Source organism: Amphibalanus amphitrite, unplaced genomic scaffold (genome assembly GCF_019059575.1).
Source record: "Amphibalanus amphitrite isolate SeventyFive unplaced genomic scaffold, NRLGWU_Aamphi_draft 000659F_arrow, whole genome shotgun sequence".
Lineage (NCBI taxonomy): Eukaryota > Metazoa > Arthropoda > Thecostraca > Balanomorpha > Balanidae > Amphibalanus > Amphibalanus amphitrite.
The window spans coordinates 298,814-317,426 of NW_024882153.1; the positions used below are offsets into that span (position 1 = coordinate 298,814).

General features: G+C 49.2%; 2 protein-coding genes across 10 annotated transcripts; one reads left to right on the forward strand and one right to left on the reverse strand.

Annotated features, from left to right (window-relative positions):
* The first annotated feature begins 208 nt into the window (after positions 1–208).
* Positions 209–8,332, forward strand: LOC122364158 (NEDD8-conjugating enzyme Ubc12-like). Of its 9 annotated transcripts, none has more exons than XM_043334298.1 (6): positions 209–255; positions 1,963–2,198; positions 3,593–3,687; positions 6,545–6,634; positions 6,898–7,014; positions 7,756–8,332. In XM_043334298.1, the coding sequence occupies exons 2-6, from the start codon at positions 2,096–2,098 to the stop codon at positions 7,894–7,896; spliced, it is 546 nt and encodes a 181-aa protein (XP_043190233.1). In that variant the 5' UTR covers positions 209–255; positions 1,963–2,095; the 3' UTR covers positions 7,897–8,332. The 9 variants fall into 9 exon arrangements, with proteins under 9 accessions (XP_043190233.1, XP_043190231.1, XP_043190225.1 ...); XM_043334296.1 differs by having other exon boundaries at positions 226–231; positions 2,083–2,198; XM_043334290.1 differs by lacking the exon at positions 209–255 and adding an exon at positions 778–796 and having other exon boundaries at positions 2,083–2,198.
* An 85-nt stretch (positions 8,333–8,417) lies between these two features.
* On the reverse strand, positions 8,418–17,925 carry LOC122364157 (endoplasmin homolog). Its single transcript, XM_043334288.1, has 12 exons — positions 17,769–17,925; positions 16,706–16,801; positions 14,150–14,310; positions 13,837–13,953; positions 13,038–13,236; positions 12,630–12,759; positions 12,237–12,348; positions 11,441–11,977; positions 10,974–11,213; positions 10,440–10,676; positions 9,735–10,106; positions 8,418–9,178 (listed from the first exon to the last, which is right to left on the reverse strand). Exons 1-12 carry the CDS (start codon positions 17,812–17,814, stop codon positions 9,074–9,076), a joined length of 2,352 nt encoding a protein of 783 aa, XP_043190223.1. The 5' UTR covers positions 17,815–17,925; the 3' UTR covers positions 8,418–9,073.
* Between the last annotated feature and the right edge of the window lie 688 nt (positions 17,926–18,613).

Sequence of the window (18,613 nt, forward strand, 5' to 3'; positions counted from 1 at the left end):
TGATGAAAATATTTAAGCTGAAAAATAATTTTAAAAGATGTCAAAGAGTAAACCAAGGCCTCAAAGTGGACTAAAATATACCTTTTAATACCGTTTTCCGACATTTTGTGCCTATCAGCTGACAACGTTGGACAACGTACTCTTCCTTGAAGCAAACTATACGCGTTCAATGGTTATGCCCGTTATGCCTTTTGTATTATCATAAATCCGCTTATTACACAGTTGCGAGGGGTCACTGGCTTTCCCACCGATTAGTTCAGTAGGCCAAGGCCCTAAATACATAACAATGAATGGCAATGAAAGGCAGTCGCCGCGCGGTCTCACCTGGTGTAGAGCAGTAGGCGGAACTATGGTCAAGCGTACCCATTTTCGGGAACGCATTTTCGTTCCCATGTTTGGGAACGATAAACCCAAATATGGGAACGCCATGTAGGCATTATTTAAAACAAGAAAAAGAATCGTTAAATGACGTCCAAAAAATATAAAACGATCGTGAACCGCCTGATATTTGTCTCAATATTGTTGGGAAAGAGTTTGATATTGTAAGGCTCATCGTAGTTTCAAATCGTTCCCCTATATCTAAAGCAGTCCATCATCCGGGCCGCGAGCCCAAATTTGGGAACGCTCTCGTACACTGGCGCTGCAAGCGTTCCTTATTATGGGAACGGCGTACCCAATATTGGGAACGATTTCACCGACGCCTTTCAGGGGCTCTTTTCATTAAAGGGACCATCCCACCTTAACATTAGTTTTGAGTTGAGATAGCCAAATTGGTGGCCATGGCCTGAAAATACCGGTTTGGGCACTCACAACATCGAAAAATGTTTTAAGCAACACGCCCAACGCCGCAAATCATTGTTAACGCAACAATCATCAGATGACCTTTCCGGCAAGACCGTCGCATGTTTCGCCCGGTCTTCTGCGCTTTTATTCCCGTCGATCTCGCAGCGGGCACGCCCCCCTCTGCAGGATTACGTAATTCAAAACGCTCAGCGATGTTCAACAAGGGTCTTCCATACCTATATCCACCGTCTGCGCCGAGGGTGGAGACATGTCAAGCACCTGTCTGTTTATCACCGATAGTTGACGAGCACAAGGAAGTATCCAAAAATGGGAACGCTGAATATGTTACATCCTCAAAACACCTAGTCCCAATGAAAATCTAGTTTTTTCCTTTCTTAATGAGTGCAAGTGGCAAAAGGCCTGGTAGGATGGGCACGAGGAATGATCGAAATCAGCATAAAAATTATAAATAAGCCACACAGAGCGACCTATATAAGAGAAATTCCCCCAAAACGATCATGCTTAGAAACACGGAAGACAAAAACCACGCTCATGACGCTCCTTATAAAACAACGCTAAACAGCTAGCATCCAAATAAAATATGTCTTTCCGGGCTGATAAAATACAGCTGAATAATTTTAAACCACTGAAACTGAGTTTACAAAAGTAGTTCGGTAAAATCACTGACGTTCCACGCGGTCGTGCGCCCAGACACCAAAAGTCAACAATATTACCACGGGACTGTCCGCGTGTTCGCTTGCATATGTCAGCATCTGGTGTCGCTAGTATGAAACTTCATAACCAGGCGAAAATTATTATACTTGACCTCAAAATGTAAAAAACGCTTCATTTTCCTTAAAATTGCATGTTAAATGTAGTATAACCCATGTTTTCACCATTCCGTCATTTCAAAAAATCATTAAAAATATCATTCGACGGTCAATTTCCTTGTTCAACGGTCAGATTAAAGATAATTTTATAGAGATTTAGTAGATACTTAAATAAGCGTGCACTTTTTTGAGACGTGGTGCACTAATGAGTTTTAGTGGGCGAACGGCCGAAAAATTACCTTCCGTTCTCATAAATGGGAACGCCCGTTCCCATATTTGGGAACTCCGTTCCCAAAAATGGGAACGTTCCTATATTTGGGTACTCATGACCATAGTTCCACCTACTGAGTTTTGTGAGGGTCCGCGCTGGGGCGATATTTATTTTGGGGGGCGAAAGTCTGTTTCCCGTCGGAGTTGTGTCTGTGTTCTTTTGTTATTTCACGCATAGGTTATTGCATCACCCTTTTAGCATCACTGGCACAATGATCAAGCTGTTCTCTCTCAAGCAACAGAAGAAGGATGAGAGCGGCCAGTCGCCTTCAACATCAAAGCGAGTCTCTGCTGCCCAGCTCCGAATTACTAAAGGTAAAGGGAAAACAAAAGGTGAAAGATTATTGCTTATTGAGTCAGAGTGGGTACATCTTTTTAAAGGCTGAAATGTTTATCCGTATCAGTTTTAACGCATCAGTCAAGCCCATATCAGTGTTGAATTTAAAAGCAATTTGGTCTGTAAAATTTCAAGCTATTTTCCATTGGCTATCAGATAGGTGAATGAAGTCTTAAACCAGTTAGCTGAAGTGAAGTGTTTTCACGTAATAAATGCAGCATGAATTCATCTTTAATTGCCCTTCAGCAGTTCAAGATATCCTACTTTGCTTTGCCACTGTCCAAAGAAGTCATTGGTTGCAACCAACTGATGAAGTGCTGCACCCATAGGGAGCAGCTGAGCAGAGCACAGCAAGGTTTCAGAAGAAGGTGAAGGTCACTGCATGCACGCAACTGCTTAATAATCCTCAGGAGTGGATCAGCATGCTGGGAAATGGTGATATACCTAGGTATTTAATGTTTGGCCTTAAGATTTGAGAGAGCTTCCTGTCTAGAAGAAAGGGACCTTGGTATTTTATCTACTTTCTGCTGAAGGTTAAAAAACAAGCACTATGCAGGTCTCCATGATACCATGCATTTTACCAGCCATGTGCGATCCATTGGTTCTTTGCTTTTCTTGACCATTCCAAAGGTATGATAAAATGGGAAGACTTGATCCTTGACCTATCATCACTGAAAAACACACCACAATCACTCTGGTGATGCAATAGCGAAGTATCTACTACCTAGCTGGAGCGCGCATGGCAGGTGTGACCATTTGGTTTCCTGCTGTCTAGATACACCCTGGCTAATCCATCACTCAACACTGTGACAGCTACAACCATTATATGACCTCAGCGCCCATTTCTCCTTTAGCAATCACAATCGCAGCATCAAAAATGTGGTTGAGATATCTGAATGTTGATAGAGAACTATAAGTGGAGACATTAGACATTTCAAAGGCATTCTGATGTTTGTGGCCAGAAGGAAGAAACGAAGCACTTCAGAATGTCAGTGTTAAGGTGCTACTCTCCGACCGAGAATTCCATGCCGGACATCGAGAGATGGATGTCTTATTCACTAGACCCCGCGGAGGACACGGTCTGGCTAGTGAAGTGTCGGGACAGACCCGTCATCCCTGAATTACTCGGAGCTTTGGTGCATGGACATTGGACACACTTCAGTGAGCACTGAGCACTTCAAAGCTGGGGACTTAAAATGAAACGGATGTCTGGAATCATTCATTTTGGTGAAGTTGAGTCTCATTTATTTATCCGACATGACTGGGAATTGGAGAAGAAGAAAGGAAAAGAAGAATAGGAAAAAGGAAAGGTTAGCGAAACTAGCCCGTCCAGTGAATTGCACGTTTAAATAACTCCCTGTGTTTCTTTCAGACATCAATGAGCTGAACCTGCCGAAGACGTGTCAGACCGAGTTCCCTGACCCTGACGACCTGTTGAACTTCAAGCTGATCATCTGCCCGGATGAGGTGAGTGTCGGTAGCGACGAACGTCGAGAAACCAGATGTAACGACGATAAATCAGATGTAACGATGATAAACCAGATGTAACGACGAGAAACCAGATGTAACGACGCGACGATGAACCAGACGTAACGACGAGAAACCAGATGTAACGATGGGAAATCAGATGCAACGACTAGAAACCAGATTGAACGACGCGACGATAAACTAGACGTAACGACGAGAAACCAGATATAACGACGATAAACCAAATGTAACGACGATAAACCAGGTCTAATGCCGATAAATCAGGTCTAACGACGATAAACCAGGTCTAACGACGGTAACCCAGTTATAAGGACGATAAGCCAGGTGAAACGATGAAAAATCAGGTGTAACGACGCTACCCCAGGTTTAACGTGGATTAACCAGGTGTAACGACTATACCCAGATATAACGACGATAAACTAGGGAAGTGATGATAAACCGGGTGTAACGATGATAAACTAGATATAACGGCGATTAACTAGGTGTAACGACGATAAACCAGAAATAACGACGATAGGCTAGGTATAAGAGCGATAAGAGCGATAAATCAGGTCTCTGCTGGCTGCTAGCTATGACGATAGCTCTAACGGTTCCTCCTGTGGGATGTTAACTGTAACGGTAATGGAGGCGGGCTTAGATGGGCGCAAAATGACCTCACAGTCGGCGCGCCCCTAACCCCCAACAAACAAGCAAACAAACAAGAGGCGGGCTTAGTCCTTGTCGGATCCTAACTAGGTACATGGTGCGGTACTGTGGAATGTTAGTTGTGATGACTTTGCTCTGTTAAATGCTAAATATACCGATATCGATAGCAACTTAGTTCTGGTCGGATGCTGCCGATTATGGTTACAGTGACGGGCTTAATCCCTGTCGGATGCTAACTATGACCTCAACGAACGGCAGCGATACCGCCGGGGTCATTTGTTGAATACAGACAGTTACGTTATTGTGATTCGTGAATTTTACTTTCAGTGGTCCTCAAAGTTATGGCGCTATCCGTTTTATTTACAGCATTCGGCATGCCCGATTCATATTGGACGCAAGGTTATGCATTTACATATGTTGAATGTGTGGTGAGACAAGCACAATGCATATGCAAGGACATCTAACACATCTCGCTATTAAAGCGATTGGAAAGTGAGACATATTTTGCCATTTTTCTGACCACTAATGGTCTTCTGAATAGTTGACATACCTACCCTTTGTTAACTTTGAGCTTAGATGAGATCAATAGCAATTAGCAGCAATAGCGTCAACTACACTATGCAACAAAAAATGAAAGATTTTCTGTTCCTGGAAAGCGACCAAATTTTTCTTATTCATTGGGTCCTATCATAACCGAAATGGGCATTTGTTTTGATCTGAAAATGCTTTTCCGGTTTTCAGAGACGATTTTCGATTTTTGGCCCCGAAATTCGGTTTTTAGCCCACCGTGTCCGGTGTAATTGAGTAATCGACTCGCGGTAACTTTCACCGCCTTTCCTATGCCACAAGCTTTCGAATGATATCCGTTTTTGCATATTTGCGTGTAAAAATAACGTCATAAATCTATGCTAAAGTATAAAAATGTTGAAATTTTGTAAAAATTTGACATTTTTTTTCGATTTCATTTCAAAATAGAGAAAAAACTAAAGGCCCTATCAAAATTCTGAGCCCAGTTCCTTGAATAGCATTCAATTTCCGTTCGGAAGGTACTATTTTAGTGCATTTTATCAGTTTACTGTGCCGTCCAGATTGAGTTAACCTAAACACATATCCTAGGTCATATCACATAGCATTAACCTGATAACGTATGTTAACGCCATAGGGTCAACGAGGGGTCAACTGAGGTCATGTTGTTGACCCCTTGTGACCTCGGGTCACACACAGGAACTTACTTTTGAGCAGTCCTGTCGCTCAGAATCTTGATCTGTACCTCCATTTGTTAGAATGATTCTTCATGCACTGAACACATATTGTCATGGAAATGGCTGGGGGCCCGTTTTTCAAGTGACTCAATCTGGACGCCACAGTAAACCGATAAAATGCTCTAAAATAATACCTTCCGAACGGAAATTGAATGCTCTTCAAGGAACTGGGCTCAGAATTTTGATAGAGCCTTTATTTTTTCTCTATTTTGAAATGAAATCGAAAAAAATGTCAAATTTTTGCAAAATTTCAACATTTTCTCACTTTAGCATAGATTTATGACATTATTTTTACAAGCAAATATGCAAAAACGGATATCATTCGAAAGCTTGTGGCATAGGAAAGGCGATGAAAGTTACCGCGAGTCGATTACTCAATTACACCGGACACGGTGGGCCAAAAACCGAATTTCGGGGCCAAAAATCGAAAATCGTCTCTGAAAACCGGAAAAGCATTTTTAGATCAAAACAAATGCCCATTTCGGTTATAATGAGATCCAATGAGTCCAAAAAAAATCGGTCGTTACTCAGGAACAAAATGACTGTTGCATAGTGCTATTGGTTGAACATGTAAGTACATACCTAAGAGCTCCCAGTATCGTCATGAAGCATGACTGATAAACACAAGTTTTCATTAATATTGACGCATTGTCCTTGCGATGGCTTCTATCCCCGGTCCATGACATAATGCGCGTCCCGGCGGGATGTGGTTGTTTCCATCGGGCCCTGGATGCTACTGTTGCCGTTGTTGATAGTGCGGACTTTCCTGGCCGGATGCCGGTCGTCCTGTGGGTGTCGGTGGCCCGGGGCTGCACAGTGCACAGACCCGTCCTATCGGAGACGGGCCCGTGCAGGGCGGGGTGATACCCGGCCCCCGGGGAGTGCTGCGCCCCACAACTCACCCCCTACCCCCTGCCGCCCTGTTCCAGGGGTACTACCGAGGAGGTCGGTTCGTGTTCAGCTTCAAGGTCGGCTCCAGCTACCCTCATGAGCCGCCCAAGGTGAAATGCGACACTATGGTGAGTTCGACAGGAGGGATCCGCCCAGCTGTGCCATGGCAGGTCGATATGTACATTATTGTAAGTACAAATATTATCAGTGCGTATTAGGTGAGCATTGTCATGTAACAGTGAGCAGGTTTCACGTCCCATTGTTGAAGAATCTACACTAGCAAAGCCGTTATGTATGTCGTACTCGTAGCGCTGGCTTGCGGTCACCGAACCTCTGGGTGTATGTAGGTAAGGTATTGTACTCTTGTTTGATCTGCCGCTCTCTGTTCCAGGTGTATCACCCTAACATCGATCTGGAGGGCAACGTGTGCCTCAACATCCTCAGGGAAGACTGGAAGCCGGTGCTCACCATCAACTCCATAGTCTACGGCCTTCAGTACCTCTTTCTGGTGGGTCCGCGCCTGTCGGCCAAAGACTTTAACTCCCGGCAATGCAATTGTGGTATGTTTTTAGATTAGCGAAACTGCTGATGTTCCCGCTGCTGAACCATGACTGTGCCTACATTTGGTTAGAAGGGCCCTTCTACAGGTGAGTGAGCCCGTGAGTATGCGGGGAACGCTGAACATGTTCTGACTTCAGTGAATGAATGTAAATGGTTTAACATCCGTACTTTTGTGTTCCCACTCAAAAACGATGCATAGTGGCTTTGTCCCGTTGTCGCTAGGCGTAGCGATCAGTTGTGAAGAGGTGTGATCGCATTGTTAGGATCTGACCGGGTGACTGTTTTGTCGATAAATATGGCCGACCTCAGCAGTTGTGTCGATGAATCCCACTGGCCGTAACAGTGTTCAATTGTGGCCTGCCGCTCTGTACCGGAGGGCCCATGTTCTTTTTTAATCGCCGCTGAGTCCGGGAGGACCCGTGTCTTATCCTGACCCCCGGAGGACCCGTGTCCTATTCTGACCGTGGAGTCCAACCCGGATGATCCGTATCCTGTTCTGGCCTCCGCTGTGTCCCGGAGAACTCGTGTCTTACTCTGACCGTCGCTCTGTGTCTGTGCCGTACACAGGAGCCCAACCCGGAGGACCCGTGTCCCATAATTCTGACCGCCGGTCTGTGCCGTACCACAGGAGCCCAACCCGGAGGACCCGTGTCCCATAATTCTGACCGCCGCTATGTGCCGTACACAGGAGCCCAACCCGGAGGACCCGCTCAACAAGGAGGCGGCCGAGGTACTGCAGCACAACCGGCGTCAGTTCGAGCAGAACGTCAACAAGTCGTTACGCGGCGGGTACGTCGGCACCGTCTACTTCGAACGCTGTGCCAAGTAGGCGGTGGAGACGACGGTGGCGACGTGATACAGACTGCCGAGCTGGCCACCAGGGGCGCTGCCGGCGCCAGGCGCCCGACGCGCGGCCAGTGCCCGGTGATATTGAGAGGCCGCCGTGCGCCGCCGGCGCAGTGCTGCCAGCGCAGAGACGGTGTGTGACGTGACGTGACGGCGGCGCCGTGTGCCGCGTCACGGGCGTGATTGTGCGCCCGGACAGCGCCAGGACGATTCTCTGACGGCGCGCCCGAGGGCGGAGTGTGCTGCTGGCTTGATGTCGCGCTCCGAGCGCGATTTTATAATGGCTGTTCGCCTCCCGTATGATTTCATGTCGATAGAGGCGACTGGCCTCGGGTATTCACTAATGTGACTCTGGGCCTGGCCTTGGGATTGTCGATAAATCCACTCGTAAGATGTAAATAATACAGAACTGTACATTCTCTGTAGATATTCATACGCTATGCATTGTTCTTTCTTGGGACTTGTTGGGCTCGCTCTTCACTAATCTATTGAGAGGAGGAACAGTTGTCATTGCGCAACACTGTATTGTTCCCAAAAATGAAACGAAACGTCACGGAATGCAAACAATGAAAATGTGCAATTTGTCAATGCCACGGTCATACGCTGAACATATTCAAACATACTAACATGCCAACAATGTTGTAACAGATAAAGCCTCCAAGACAAGTGTGACTGTCGAGCGTCTAAGCCCGGGCGGGGAGTCGAACCGATGATAACAGGAATAAACAACTAAACAAACCGGGTATGAATAATGCTCAACATCACCTCCTAGGCCAATTTTATCGAGGATAGAACATCATTGGTGGCCCGAAGCGAACTGCCCGCCCACATTCACACATTCAGCACGTCTAGCAGAGACCGCCCCGGAAGACCCCTGGTCGCCCTGCCCCGCCCCAGACTGAGGTGACTGACGGGGCACACCGCCGCCCAATTTCCGCCCGTCCGCCGGCCGGAGCCCCATTTGCACTGGTCCGTACGGAGAGTTCACACTGGTAGCCGTCTGTCATTGTGCCGTGCTGTCCGGTGCTCCGTTCAGATTGTCTGTCAGTCGGCGGGTCGCTCTGCCCTGCCACACCACACGGTCGCGGCCTGTGCGCCCCGCGCGCACTATATCACATTGGTTGAGTCTGTTCGCCGAGTGTATCGGCGTCGGAGCGGCTCTAGAGCTCGTCGTGCTCCTCCTTGGATGGGTCGGAGGCCGCGTCGTCGTCGGCAGACACCTCCTCGGGCTCCTCGGCGGCGGCCGCGGCCGGCTCTTCCTCGGGCTGGGGGAGGGAGAGGGCGGGTACCGTCAGACAGAGGGTCACTAGGGGTAGGTATAACTAGGTACTACAGGGAAAGGGAGGGTACCGTCAGACAGAGTCACTAAGGGTTAGGTACCACAGGGCGGCCGGCTCCTCCTCCGGCTGGGGGAGGGAGAAAGGGTACGTCAGACAGAGGGTCACTAGGGGTGCCACAGGGCGGCCGGCTCCTCCTCCGGCTGGGGGAGGGAGAGGAAGAGTATGTTGGCCACTGCGTCAGCCATGTCACCAAGGATCCTAGGCAACTGAGGATACCAGAATACGACCGGCGTGTCGACTGGACGCTGCCGAAGTGAGCCGATGATAGAACGAAAAAAATCAACTAACAATCAGGTCGACTGTTGGCCAAACGGCGATTAAGAATCTTCAATTTCGCACGAATCCTTTCCCCGGCCACCACCATAGTCTCCCACCGTTCCCACCTTCCGGCCCCTCCGCCCGGCTTACTATCGTGGCCTCCCACCGCTTCACTATCATGGCCTTCACCTCATCGTTTCAATTACGCCTCTCGATCACTCACCTGTTCATCGAGCGGCACGCCGAGCGTCTTGCGCATCATGGTCTCGATGCTGGCGGCAAAGTCGACCGTGTCCTTGAGCTGGAAGCCGGAGCGGAGCACGGACGTGCGGTAGAGCATGCGCGCCATGTCTCGGGTCGTCTCGTCGGCGCTGCCCTCCTCCACCAGTCGGAGCATCTCCTTGATGAGCGGGTGGCGCGGGTTGATCTCGAGCGTCTTGCGCTGGTTCTGGTAGTAGGCGCGGCTCGGATCGTCGGCCTTGGTGTGTGTCTGAGAGGTGACGATGCGCTCCATGTTGCCCGTCCAGCCGAACTGGGAGGCCACCAGGGCGCACGGCGTCGACGTCAGGCGGTTGCTGACCGCCACCTTGCCCACCTGGAACGGACGGGGGACGCTGGTCAGAGCAAGGCGCGGGCTGCAGTGGCCGACAGGAATGGGCACAGCTGCTGCAGCTAAGCGGAGTGAATGCTGCCAGCAATACTTTCAAGCTTAGTGACTATTGTCAGCTCCACAAGTTAGCACCATACAACATTTGATTTCATAAGATTTTGCTCCGACATTAATACAGCAATTCCGATGAAACTCAACGTTGGCGCTGAATACTGTAGTCTGGTTCTGTCGCCGTGCCAACTGAACATACATTCTTTCTGGGCAACGGCGGCAGATCAAGCGGAGACGCCGCCGGCCGGCTCCGTACGGCATGCTCACCTCGTCACTGAGCACGTCCTCTCCGAGCCACTTGGTGAGCGGCTCGTAGGTCTTCTGCAGCTCCTCCATCGTGTCCTTGTCCTCCTTCAGCGTCAGGCCCTCCTTGGCCGTGTTCTGGAACTTCTTGCCCTCGAACTCGGGCAGCGACGAGATGGCGTACTCGTCGATCGGCTCAGTCAGGTACAGCACCTCGTAGCCCTTCTTCAGCAGACGCTCGGCGAACGGGAACGTCTCGCACTGCCGATGGGTCGGGGCGAGCGTCAGAGGCAGGGCGGAATGGGGTACAGCGAAAAATCCGGAGAACCAGCAGAACATTCGGCTTCCCAGTGCACGTCACGAAAATAATAGCAGCAGAATATAGCCATGTTTTACCAGGTCACTGCAGCCATCGATTGCACCTAGTTATTCAGAAGGTAGTCACTAACGCCATTAACTAACACCGTTGCGTTGATATTTGCTACAAACAAGTTCTATAAATTCCAGCAGCTGACAATAATTTCATTTCTACGCTCTGGCACAGCGTGGTAAGCCCACCTCCTTGCGGTTGGCGCCGGCCACGAAGTAGATGTGCTCCTGTCCGTCCTTCATGCGCTTCACGTAGTCGGCCAGCGAGGTCTGCTCCTCCTCGTCATTAGACGAGTAGAAGCGTAGCAGCTTGGCCAGCCGGCTGCGGTTGGAGGCGTCCTCGAACACGCCCAGCTTGATGCTGGTGCTGTACTCCTTCCAGAACTGCTCGTAGTCCTCGTCGCTCAGCTTCTTCAGCATGTCAATCACCTGCCAACGGCGCGGAAACACCGTTAGTGAGCTGCGGGTCATGGCGAAAAGCAATGAACTCTTATTCAGATATCATATGGAATTTCCGAACAAGGAAGGAACCTTATGATTTCGACAGTTACGTTATACCACACGGGTGTTAACTGTACTGCACAAGAAATTTGCACAATACCGAAATTACTTCGTCCTTTAGACGGTTAAGTTCACAAATACCCCGCTGTGCTCACCTTGCGGACCAGCTTCTTTTTGATGACCTTGAGCAGCTTGTGCTGCTGCAGGTCCTCCCTGCTGACGTTCAGGGGCAGGTCGTCAGAGTCGACGATGCCGCGCACGAAGCTCAGGTAGCTGGGAATCATGTCCTTGAAGTCGTCCGTGATGAAGACGCGGCGCACGTACAGCCGGATGTTCTCGGTTTTGGTGCCGTAGTTGCGGAGCATGTCCGAGGGCGCCACGCGCGGCACGTACAGCAGCGACTTGAAGGTCACCTCTCCCTCGGCGATGAAGTGCGTCTTGGCCAGCGGGCCCTTGGAGTCCTTGGTGAGCGCCTTGTAGAACTCCTCGTACTCTGCCTCCTCCACGTCGGCCGGCTTCTTGGTCCAGATGGGCTTGGCGTCGTTCTGCTTCACCCAGTCCCAGGTGGTCTTGGAGACCTTCTTGGTCTTGGGCTTGTCGTCCTTGTCCTCCTCGACCTCGACCTCGCCGTCCTCTGAGGACTTTTCGGGCTTCTCCTCGTCCTCCTCGAGCGGCTCCTCTACCTCCTCGGTCTGGAGAGACACGTCATCGTCGTCAGCTCACTGACAGAACGAGACTCGCGGCGTCCCCAGCTCATCATACGTACAGACGAGAATCATTTCCACAGCACAAGTAAGAGCATTTAGATCCTATTGAGTGAAAATTACAAACACAAGTACACACTACAAAATGTATGAAAATGTCAATAGGTAGAGCCACATGTGGTTGAGCTAGAGATGCCGGGATCCGAGCTTTCTATGAAGCTATATTTGCCATCGTTGATCGTCCCACCTTGCTCTCCCACAGGTAAAGGTCGAAGTTGATGAACTGAGAGTACTTCTTGATGATCTTCTTGAGCGTGTCCAGCTCCAGGAAGTCCTGCGCCTCATCCTTCAGCACCAGGCTGTGGAACAAGCATTTAATTAATAACACAGCAGAAGGCCCATCAAAACACTACACGGTAAACGTACAACATGCACTGACGCAAGCTGGTTATATTCGATATTCGAAAAGAATTGGAATAATAAATCGATAGCTATGAAAAACATCCAGAATGTCAACAATGGATATCAGCCTGACAGGAATCAGTAATTATTGCAAAAGCAAGCACTGACACCACTGAAATGAATGAAATAGCACGGGCAACATCCGGACTGCCGAGTGGCGCCAGGTGGCATACCGTACCTGACGGTGGTGCCGCGCGGCAGCGTGTCCTCGCGCGGGTCCTCCACGATGCTGAAGCTGGACGAGTCAGACTCCCAGATGTACTGCTTGTCGGCGTTGTTCTTGGACGTGACGATCACGTTGTCGGAAACTGGAACGCAAAATATCTATATTGTAGTTGACGATTTCGCAGAGTTTTTTCTTTTAGTTCATAGTTCAAAGGCAGCTGGGTATACGGTAATAAAACTTACCACAATTTCATTACGATGTAGGCTAGCTCAGCTATAGACCATTTTGAGGAGTAAGCAAGCATATTTAATGAGAATGCTGTCTGATTAGGGCGCATAGGCGCGAGGCCAATTCCGCGTCCAATAACCGAAAAATCTAGCAAGCGATTTAGCGAGCGATCCACATGAGCAGTCGACTAACCGAGGAAGGAGGAGTAGAAGCCGACGCCGAACTGTCCGATCATGTCGGTCAGCTGCTGCACGTCACCCGTCTCGGCCATCTTGGCCAGGAAGTCAGAGGTGCCAGACTTGGCGATCGTGCCCAGGTTCTTGATCAGGTCCTCCTTGGTCATACCGATACCCGTGTCGGTAATGTGCAGCATTTTGTTCTCCTTGTCGGCCTGAAACGAAATTAACACAACTATGTAAGCTTGTTGCCGTTGACTGACAAGCCGATGACAGCAGATAGGACGACGTTGACATCGAATATCGACAAGTGTCCCAGCTGAGGAGCCAATGGCCCATTCTGTACTTATTGTAATCACAACTTCAACATCTTCCTTCGATTGGGGGGGGGGGGGGCGCCCGGACTACAGTGGTCATCGGCGATCTTACTTCGAACTCGGAAGTCGGAACAAAGAAATATAGACCGATATATGTCCACTATCACCCATCAGACAGGCGACCGGACCCGCGCCGCCGGAGTCCGGACTGGCCGGACCCGGGCCGTCGGAGTCCAGGGACCGATTCGCGTTGGCGCACTAAGGCCCTAGTGACACTTGATTTCAAGCGTCACTATGCGATTTCGGTTCGCGCTGAGCCACTAGCCGATTGGTGTAAAATACCGCTTAGTGTCACTACATTCAAGTGTCACTTGGCCGCCTAGTCTTACTAGCTTCCTAGTGCGCCATCTCGAATCGGGCCCTGACCGTCGCCACCCGCCCGCCGGAGTCCGGACTGGCCGGACCCGGGCCGCCGGACCCCGCCCGTCGGCCCCTCACCTTGATCCTGATGGTCATCTCGGGGGTCGAGTCCAGCGCGCTGCGGTCGGTCAGCGACAGCAGGCGGATCTTGTCCAGCGCGTCTGACGCGTTCGAGATCAGCTCGCGCAGGAAAATCTGCCGGCGGGATCAGCCAGGTTCACGGGGGGCTCCGAACACAACCAGCTAAACCTCAAATGTTCTGAACTGCTACTGAAATTCAACAGTAAAATACAATTTTACCATACCAGATACATATTCAAAAGTATACCTTTCAGTGTTGCCTTAAAAGCAGAATAACTGTAGCATTGCCTTGGATGTTCAGTTCACGTACCTCTTTATTCTTATAGAGAGAGTTAATGATGAGTTTCATCATTCTGTTGACCTCAGCTTGAAACACATGCTTCTCAGATTTCTCCTTCAGTTCTTTCATCTGGGCAACACTCAACCCATCTAATTTAATTGCCTCTTCCTCCCGGGCCACAGTCTCTGAATCTGTGGGAAAACACAAGTCAGCAAACGAGACCATCAATTGGAATACAAATACCTATAAATAATAAAGACAATAAAAATGTTTGATCTGTTGAACAAGTACAAGTTTCTAATATTAAAGAGGTATGCCAATGGTTTCAACTTGACAGGGACCGCGGATTCAAATTCTCGTAGGGTGTGCAAGATGTGGTGACTGGGCCCCCCACCTCACGCCGGGCCCCTTCCAAAAAGTCAGCGCCGCCACTGCTCCGGAATAAGCCGGTTCTAAGGAAGCGGGGCGGGAAAACCTTCAAAATTGACGGTCGTAAGATGACTGAGCGAGCATCTTACGGTCAGGAGATGCATGAGCAGAGTAAATGCACATGCATGCATGCAACGTGATCCAAATCGATCTCCGATTTTACCAAGCAGGCCCCTAAAGGCTTACAGTGACCTTCAAGGGCCCCTACGGGCCTCAGAGAGACCTTTTGCACAGTTGATGTTGGCACACTTCTTTTTATCATGGATTACATGAATTAGTTTAAAAATAAAACACGGCCGGCGGGATGTTTGGGCCCATCGATTTGGCCCCTATGACCTATGGGGGTCTGGCCTCCGGCCCCCCTTAGCTTCCCCATTGCTCTACGGTCCACACGCTGGCTTTGGGGCCCCATAAAGGCCGCACGCCAGCTCCTGAGACCCAACGCCGGCAATTCTAAGGGTCACCGGCGCACCGCACACGGTCTTTGAAGGTCCCATAACGGCCTCTGGAATACCTCATGTACATAGAACTAGATGCCGGCAGCGCTCTTGCGTTGCCTTGGGCCAGAATTGGAGGAACGGTGCTGAGGGCACACACCGGGCAAAACCACCGAAACCCAGACTGAGCTTGGACTGAACCAGGAACCTGAAACCAACCGAAACATCCCAAAAATGCTTGAAAGCACGCGAGATTGGTGTGGATATCTACCTACAGTAAGATATGAATTAACTGCACGTGCATAGTTCATGCCCCAGGCACCCCAGTGCAGTCATTTTCATGACATCATGTAGCGTGTGTCTAGTTCTATCAGTGTACCGACTTTTGTGTCGCTAGATCGACGTTTCCCGGGATCAGAGGATCCCTCGTCAAAACCGTTATCCGCCCCCCGCACGCGCAGCTTGCACCCCTCGGATATTATCTCGCCGGAATGTCGTGATCAAATGTATTCTTCTTATGACCTGCAAGTTTTGAACCAGTTAGAGCTGCCGTTTACCCTGCAGGCGTGGCAACGTACGAAGGGGTGCAATCGGCTTGCACGTGCATAGCTCATGCACCACAGAGTTTAGCTCAACCAAATGTGCATTATTTTGGAGGCCTTGCCTGGGACTACCATTGAACCGATTTTGAGGTTGATAGCTTAAAATTTCTTTGAGCCAGAGGACCTCACGTCAAAACGGTTTTCCGCCCCCAGCACGTGCAGCCTGTACCCCTAGCAGACGGTGACCCCACTGGAAACTGGTTCAAGGTGTTAACGATGTGTCCCGCCAGTATGGCTTTGCCCGTGACCTCTGGTTGACCTGTAGCCTTGACAAAAAATTTCGTGTCACCGAAACTTTGAAGCGGAATAGCATGTGCCACGAAGCACCGAGCGAACCGAGGCCAGCACCAAAAGTTTACCTCGCCGGAGACGAATCAAACGGTCCCACTTTCGTCCCGATCGGTCCACCCATTTTGACTCCAGGTCCAAAAAAGCTTGGACAAACTCACATACTCACTCACTGACAAACAGGTTCAGGTTCTCAGGTATCTCAGGAATCGGCCTGGGGCCTTCAAGAGCCAGTTAGGGCCCTCGGAAAGTGGCATTATACCCTGAGATAGCTGTGTAAGGCCCTCGGGTAACGGCTTGGAGCCCTCGGGCATCGGCCTGCGCCCCGGGCATTGGCCAGAGGTCCTTGGATATCGGTCTAGGGCCCCTCAAGAGCACTAAAAATGGCGTGGGTGGGGTTCTGAGATAACCCCTGAGATAACACTAGAGCCTGTTCACGCCTTCAGGCACCGGTGCGGGACCATCAGGCTCGCGCTGGGGCCCTCGAGAATCGGCTTGGGACACTCAAGCGCCAGGGCCGCATGGGCCCCCACAACGAACTGTGGGTGTGCAAAAATAGGTGTTTGCACACCCTCAGGATTTTCAGGGTGTGCAATTGCACACCCTGCCCCCCGGAATCCGCGGTCCCTGCAACTTGAAGAACAGATAAACTTGAACAGAAGGTAACAGGCAGCTTAAATCTAGCTAAGAAACATTTATCCCTCACCCTTTATATTGTCACATTATAGATTACCACATTATCAATGTAATGTCCTCTACACATCAATTAACAAATATTTTACTAAGAAATGCAAAAGACTCTAAAACGATTCAATGTCTGGATGGCTCACCTGTCCGTGAGCCTTCCCTGCTGGCTCCAAGGTCTTCATCAACTTTGGGATTGGGCTCAATGTCATCTTCTGCACTGACTTTAGGTACAGAAATATCTGTAAAGGACAAAACAGTCAGCAAAGATACTCACACAACAACCACTTCCCTCACTCAAATAGCTTATCTACTTTCTGCATGAGCTAGGTACAGATAAAATGATGTGACAACTGACAACAGATGCTGAAAAATTCACTTTATCTCTTGAAATAAACTGTGCACCAATTGATGGTTCTACACAATGACTCCAGTTGAAGAATTTTCATGTGCAATAGAGTAAACTAAGAAAATGTTTCTCCCTGATAAGTATGGTACTTATGCAATATGCATTAGCCAAAGCACTTTGATTTGCCTAAGAATCAAATGATTGCCCCAGTTAGATTGAAGGGATAACTAGTTGGCATAGGCCATAGATTTTGAATTTTACCTAGCATCCACTATTCCAAACAGAAACAGTCAAAAACAGCCAATTAACATGTCAACATGAGCATGAATTATGTCATATTTCTGAGATCTCTTTAGTAACTTAATTGTTTTGGGATATTTTATAAGTCCACACTATGATGTCAGCATTCTCTCAAGACGCCACTTGGTATCAATCACCTTGGAGACACCCGCTATATGAATATCGACATGTCCCTGCAGCCTCAACCACTTCTCTAGATTCGCCCGCAAATTAGACACTGCCTACCAAGTAAGAGTCAATTGAAGTTGAAAGAATAATAATCTGATTGTTCCCATTTATACTCTTATTAAAAACGTCACATGCATCAATGACATCGCATGTCTTTGATCCACCACAGGTGGCAGAAATCTAGTCAACTTCAACTTCACATTTAAAAACAAGCATTACGCCATACAACATTAAGTAAATGCAGACAATTAACAAAATATAATACAAAATGCCTGCATGATACATGCAATAACTGTCTTAAAAACCAGCAAAAATGAAAATTGATCAAAAAATGACCATTTCAAGCGTTTCAAGCAAACTGAAACCCCGATAGGCAGATACCTGATACTTACATGATACGATGCAAAGAGCAAAAATCATAACCGTTAGTTTATGCATCTTGTCTTCGGTTTATTTCAGACCGTAAATCTGAAAAACCTAGGACTAGCGTAGAACTTCCACCACCGGCGACAGGAAATTGAGGGACCGGCTCCAGCGCGAGCGTCACAAACGACGAGGACAAAAGCGTCGCTAGGGCTCAGCTGGGGGAGTTGGAAGCTTCTGATTGGTTGACGGCACAAAGGTGAACCAATAGCAATGAACCACGAGAAGTACACTAGCCAATCACAATCACGGCCGTGTACCAGAAGGTTTTGGATATTCTCCGGTAAGGAGCGGTGATGTGTCCGGGAGGTCAAATTGGCTATAGGTCAGGGGGCGTCCATAAAGGTGCTTCAGAGCTTGTCACCCCTTTCATCCTTCACATCGAGGGCATTCAAATGCCTAGTGGATAGATAGTGACTTCCTCAGAAAGCTGATGCCCCAATCCACCCAACTGGACCCGAGCCCAACATTTGCCGACTGACAGTGCCCAAAATGCACATCAAACATTCGCAACCATCGGCAAACTATCCGGTCATGCCTCTCTCGCATGATGCATCCACTTCCCCATCCGACACGAGCCCCCCCCCCCTCCCAAACGAACGGAAGGGCCCCCGCTGCTGAGTCAGTGAATGTCTTCTATCGTCCCCGTGCATCGCTTTTTGAGCTGGGCGGTCACCAGGCATTAGGCATTGCAACTGTAGTGAACCGCAGGTTACGGAGGACCCGTGCTGGTAACGGTCGCTGGGATCCGTCCCAAATTGCCCCAACAGAGGTCTTGTCTCCCGCCAGCCGCCAGGGAAGACCCAGGATTTAG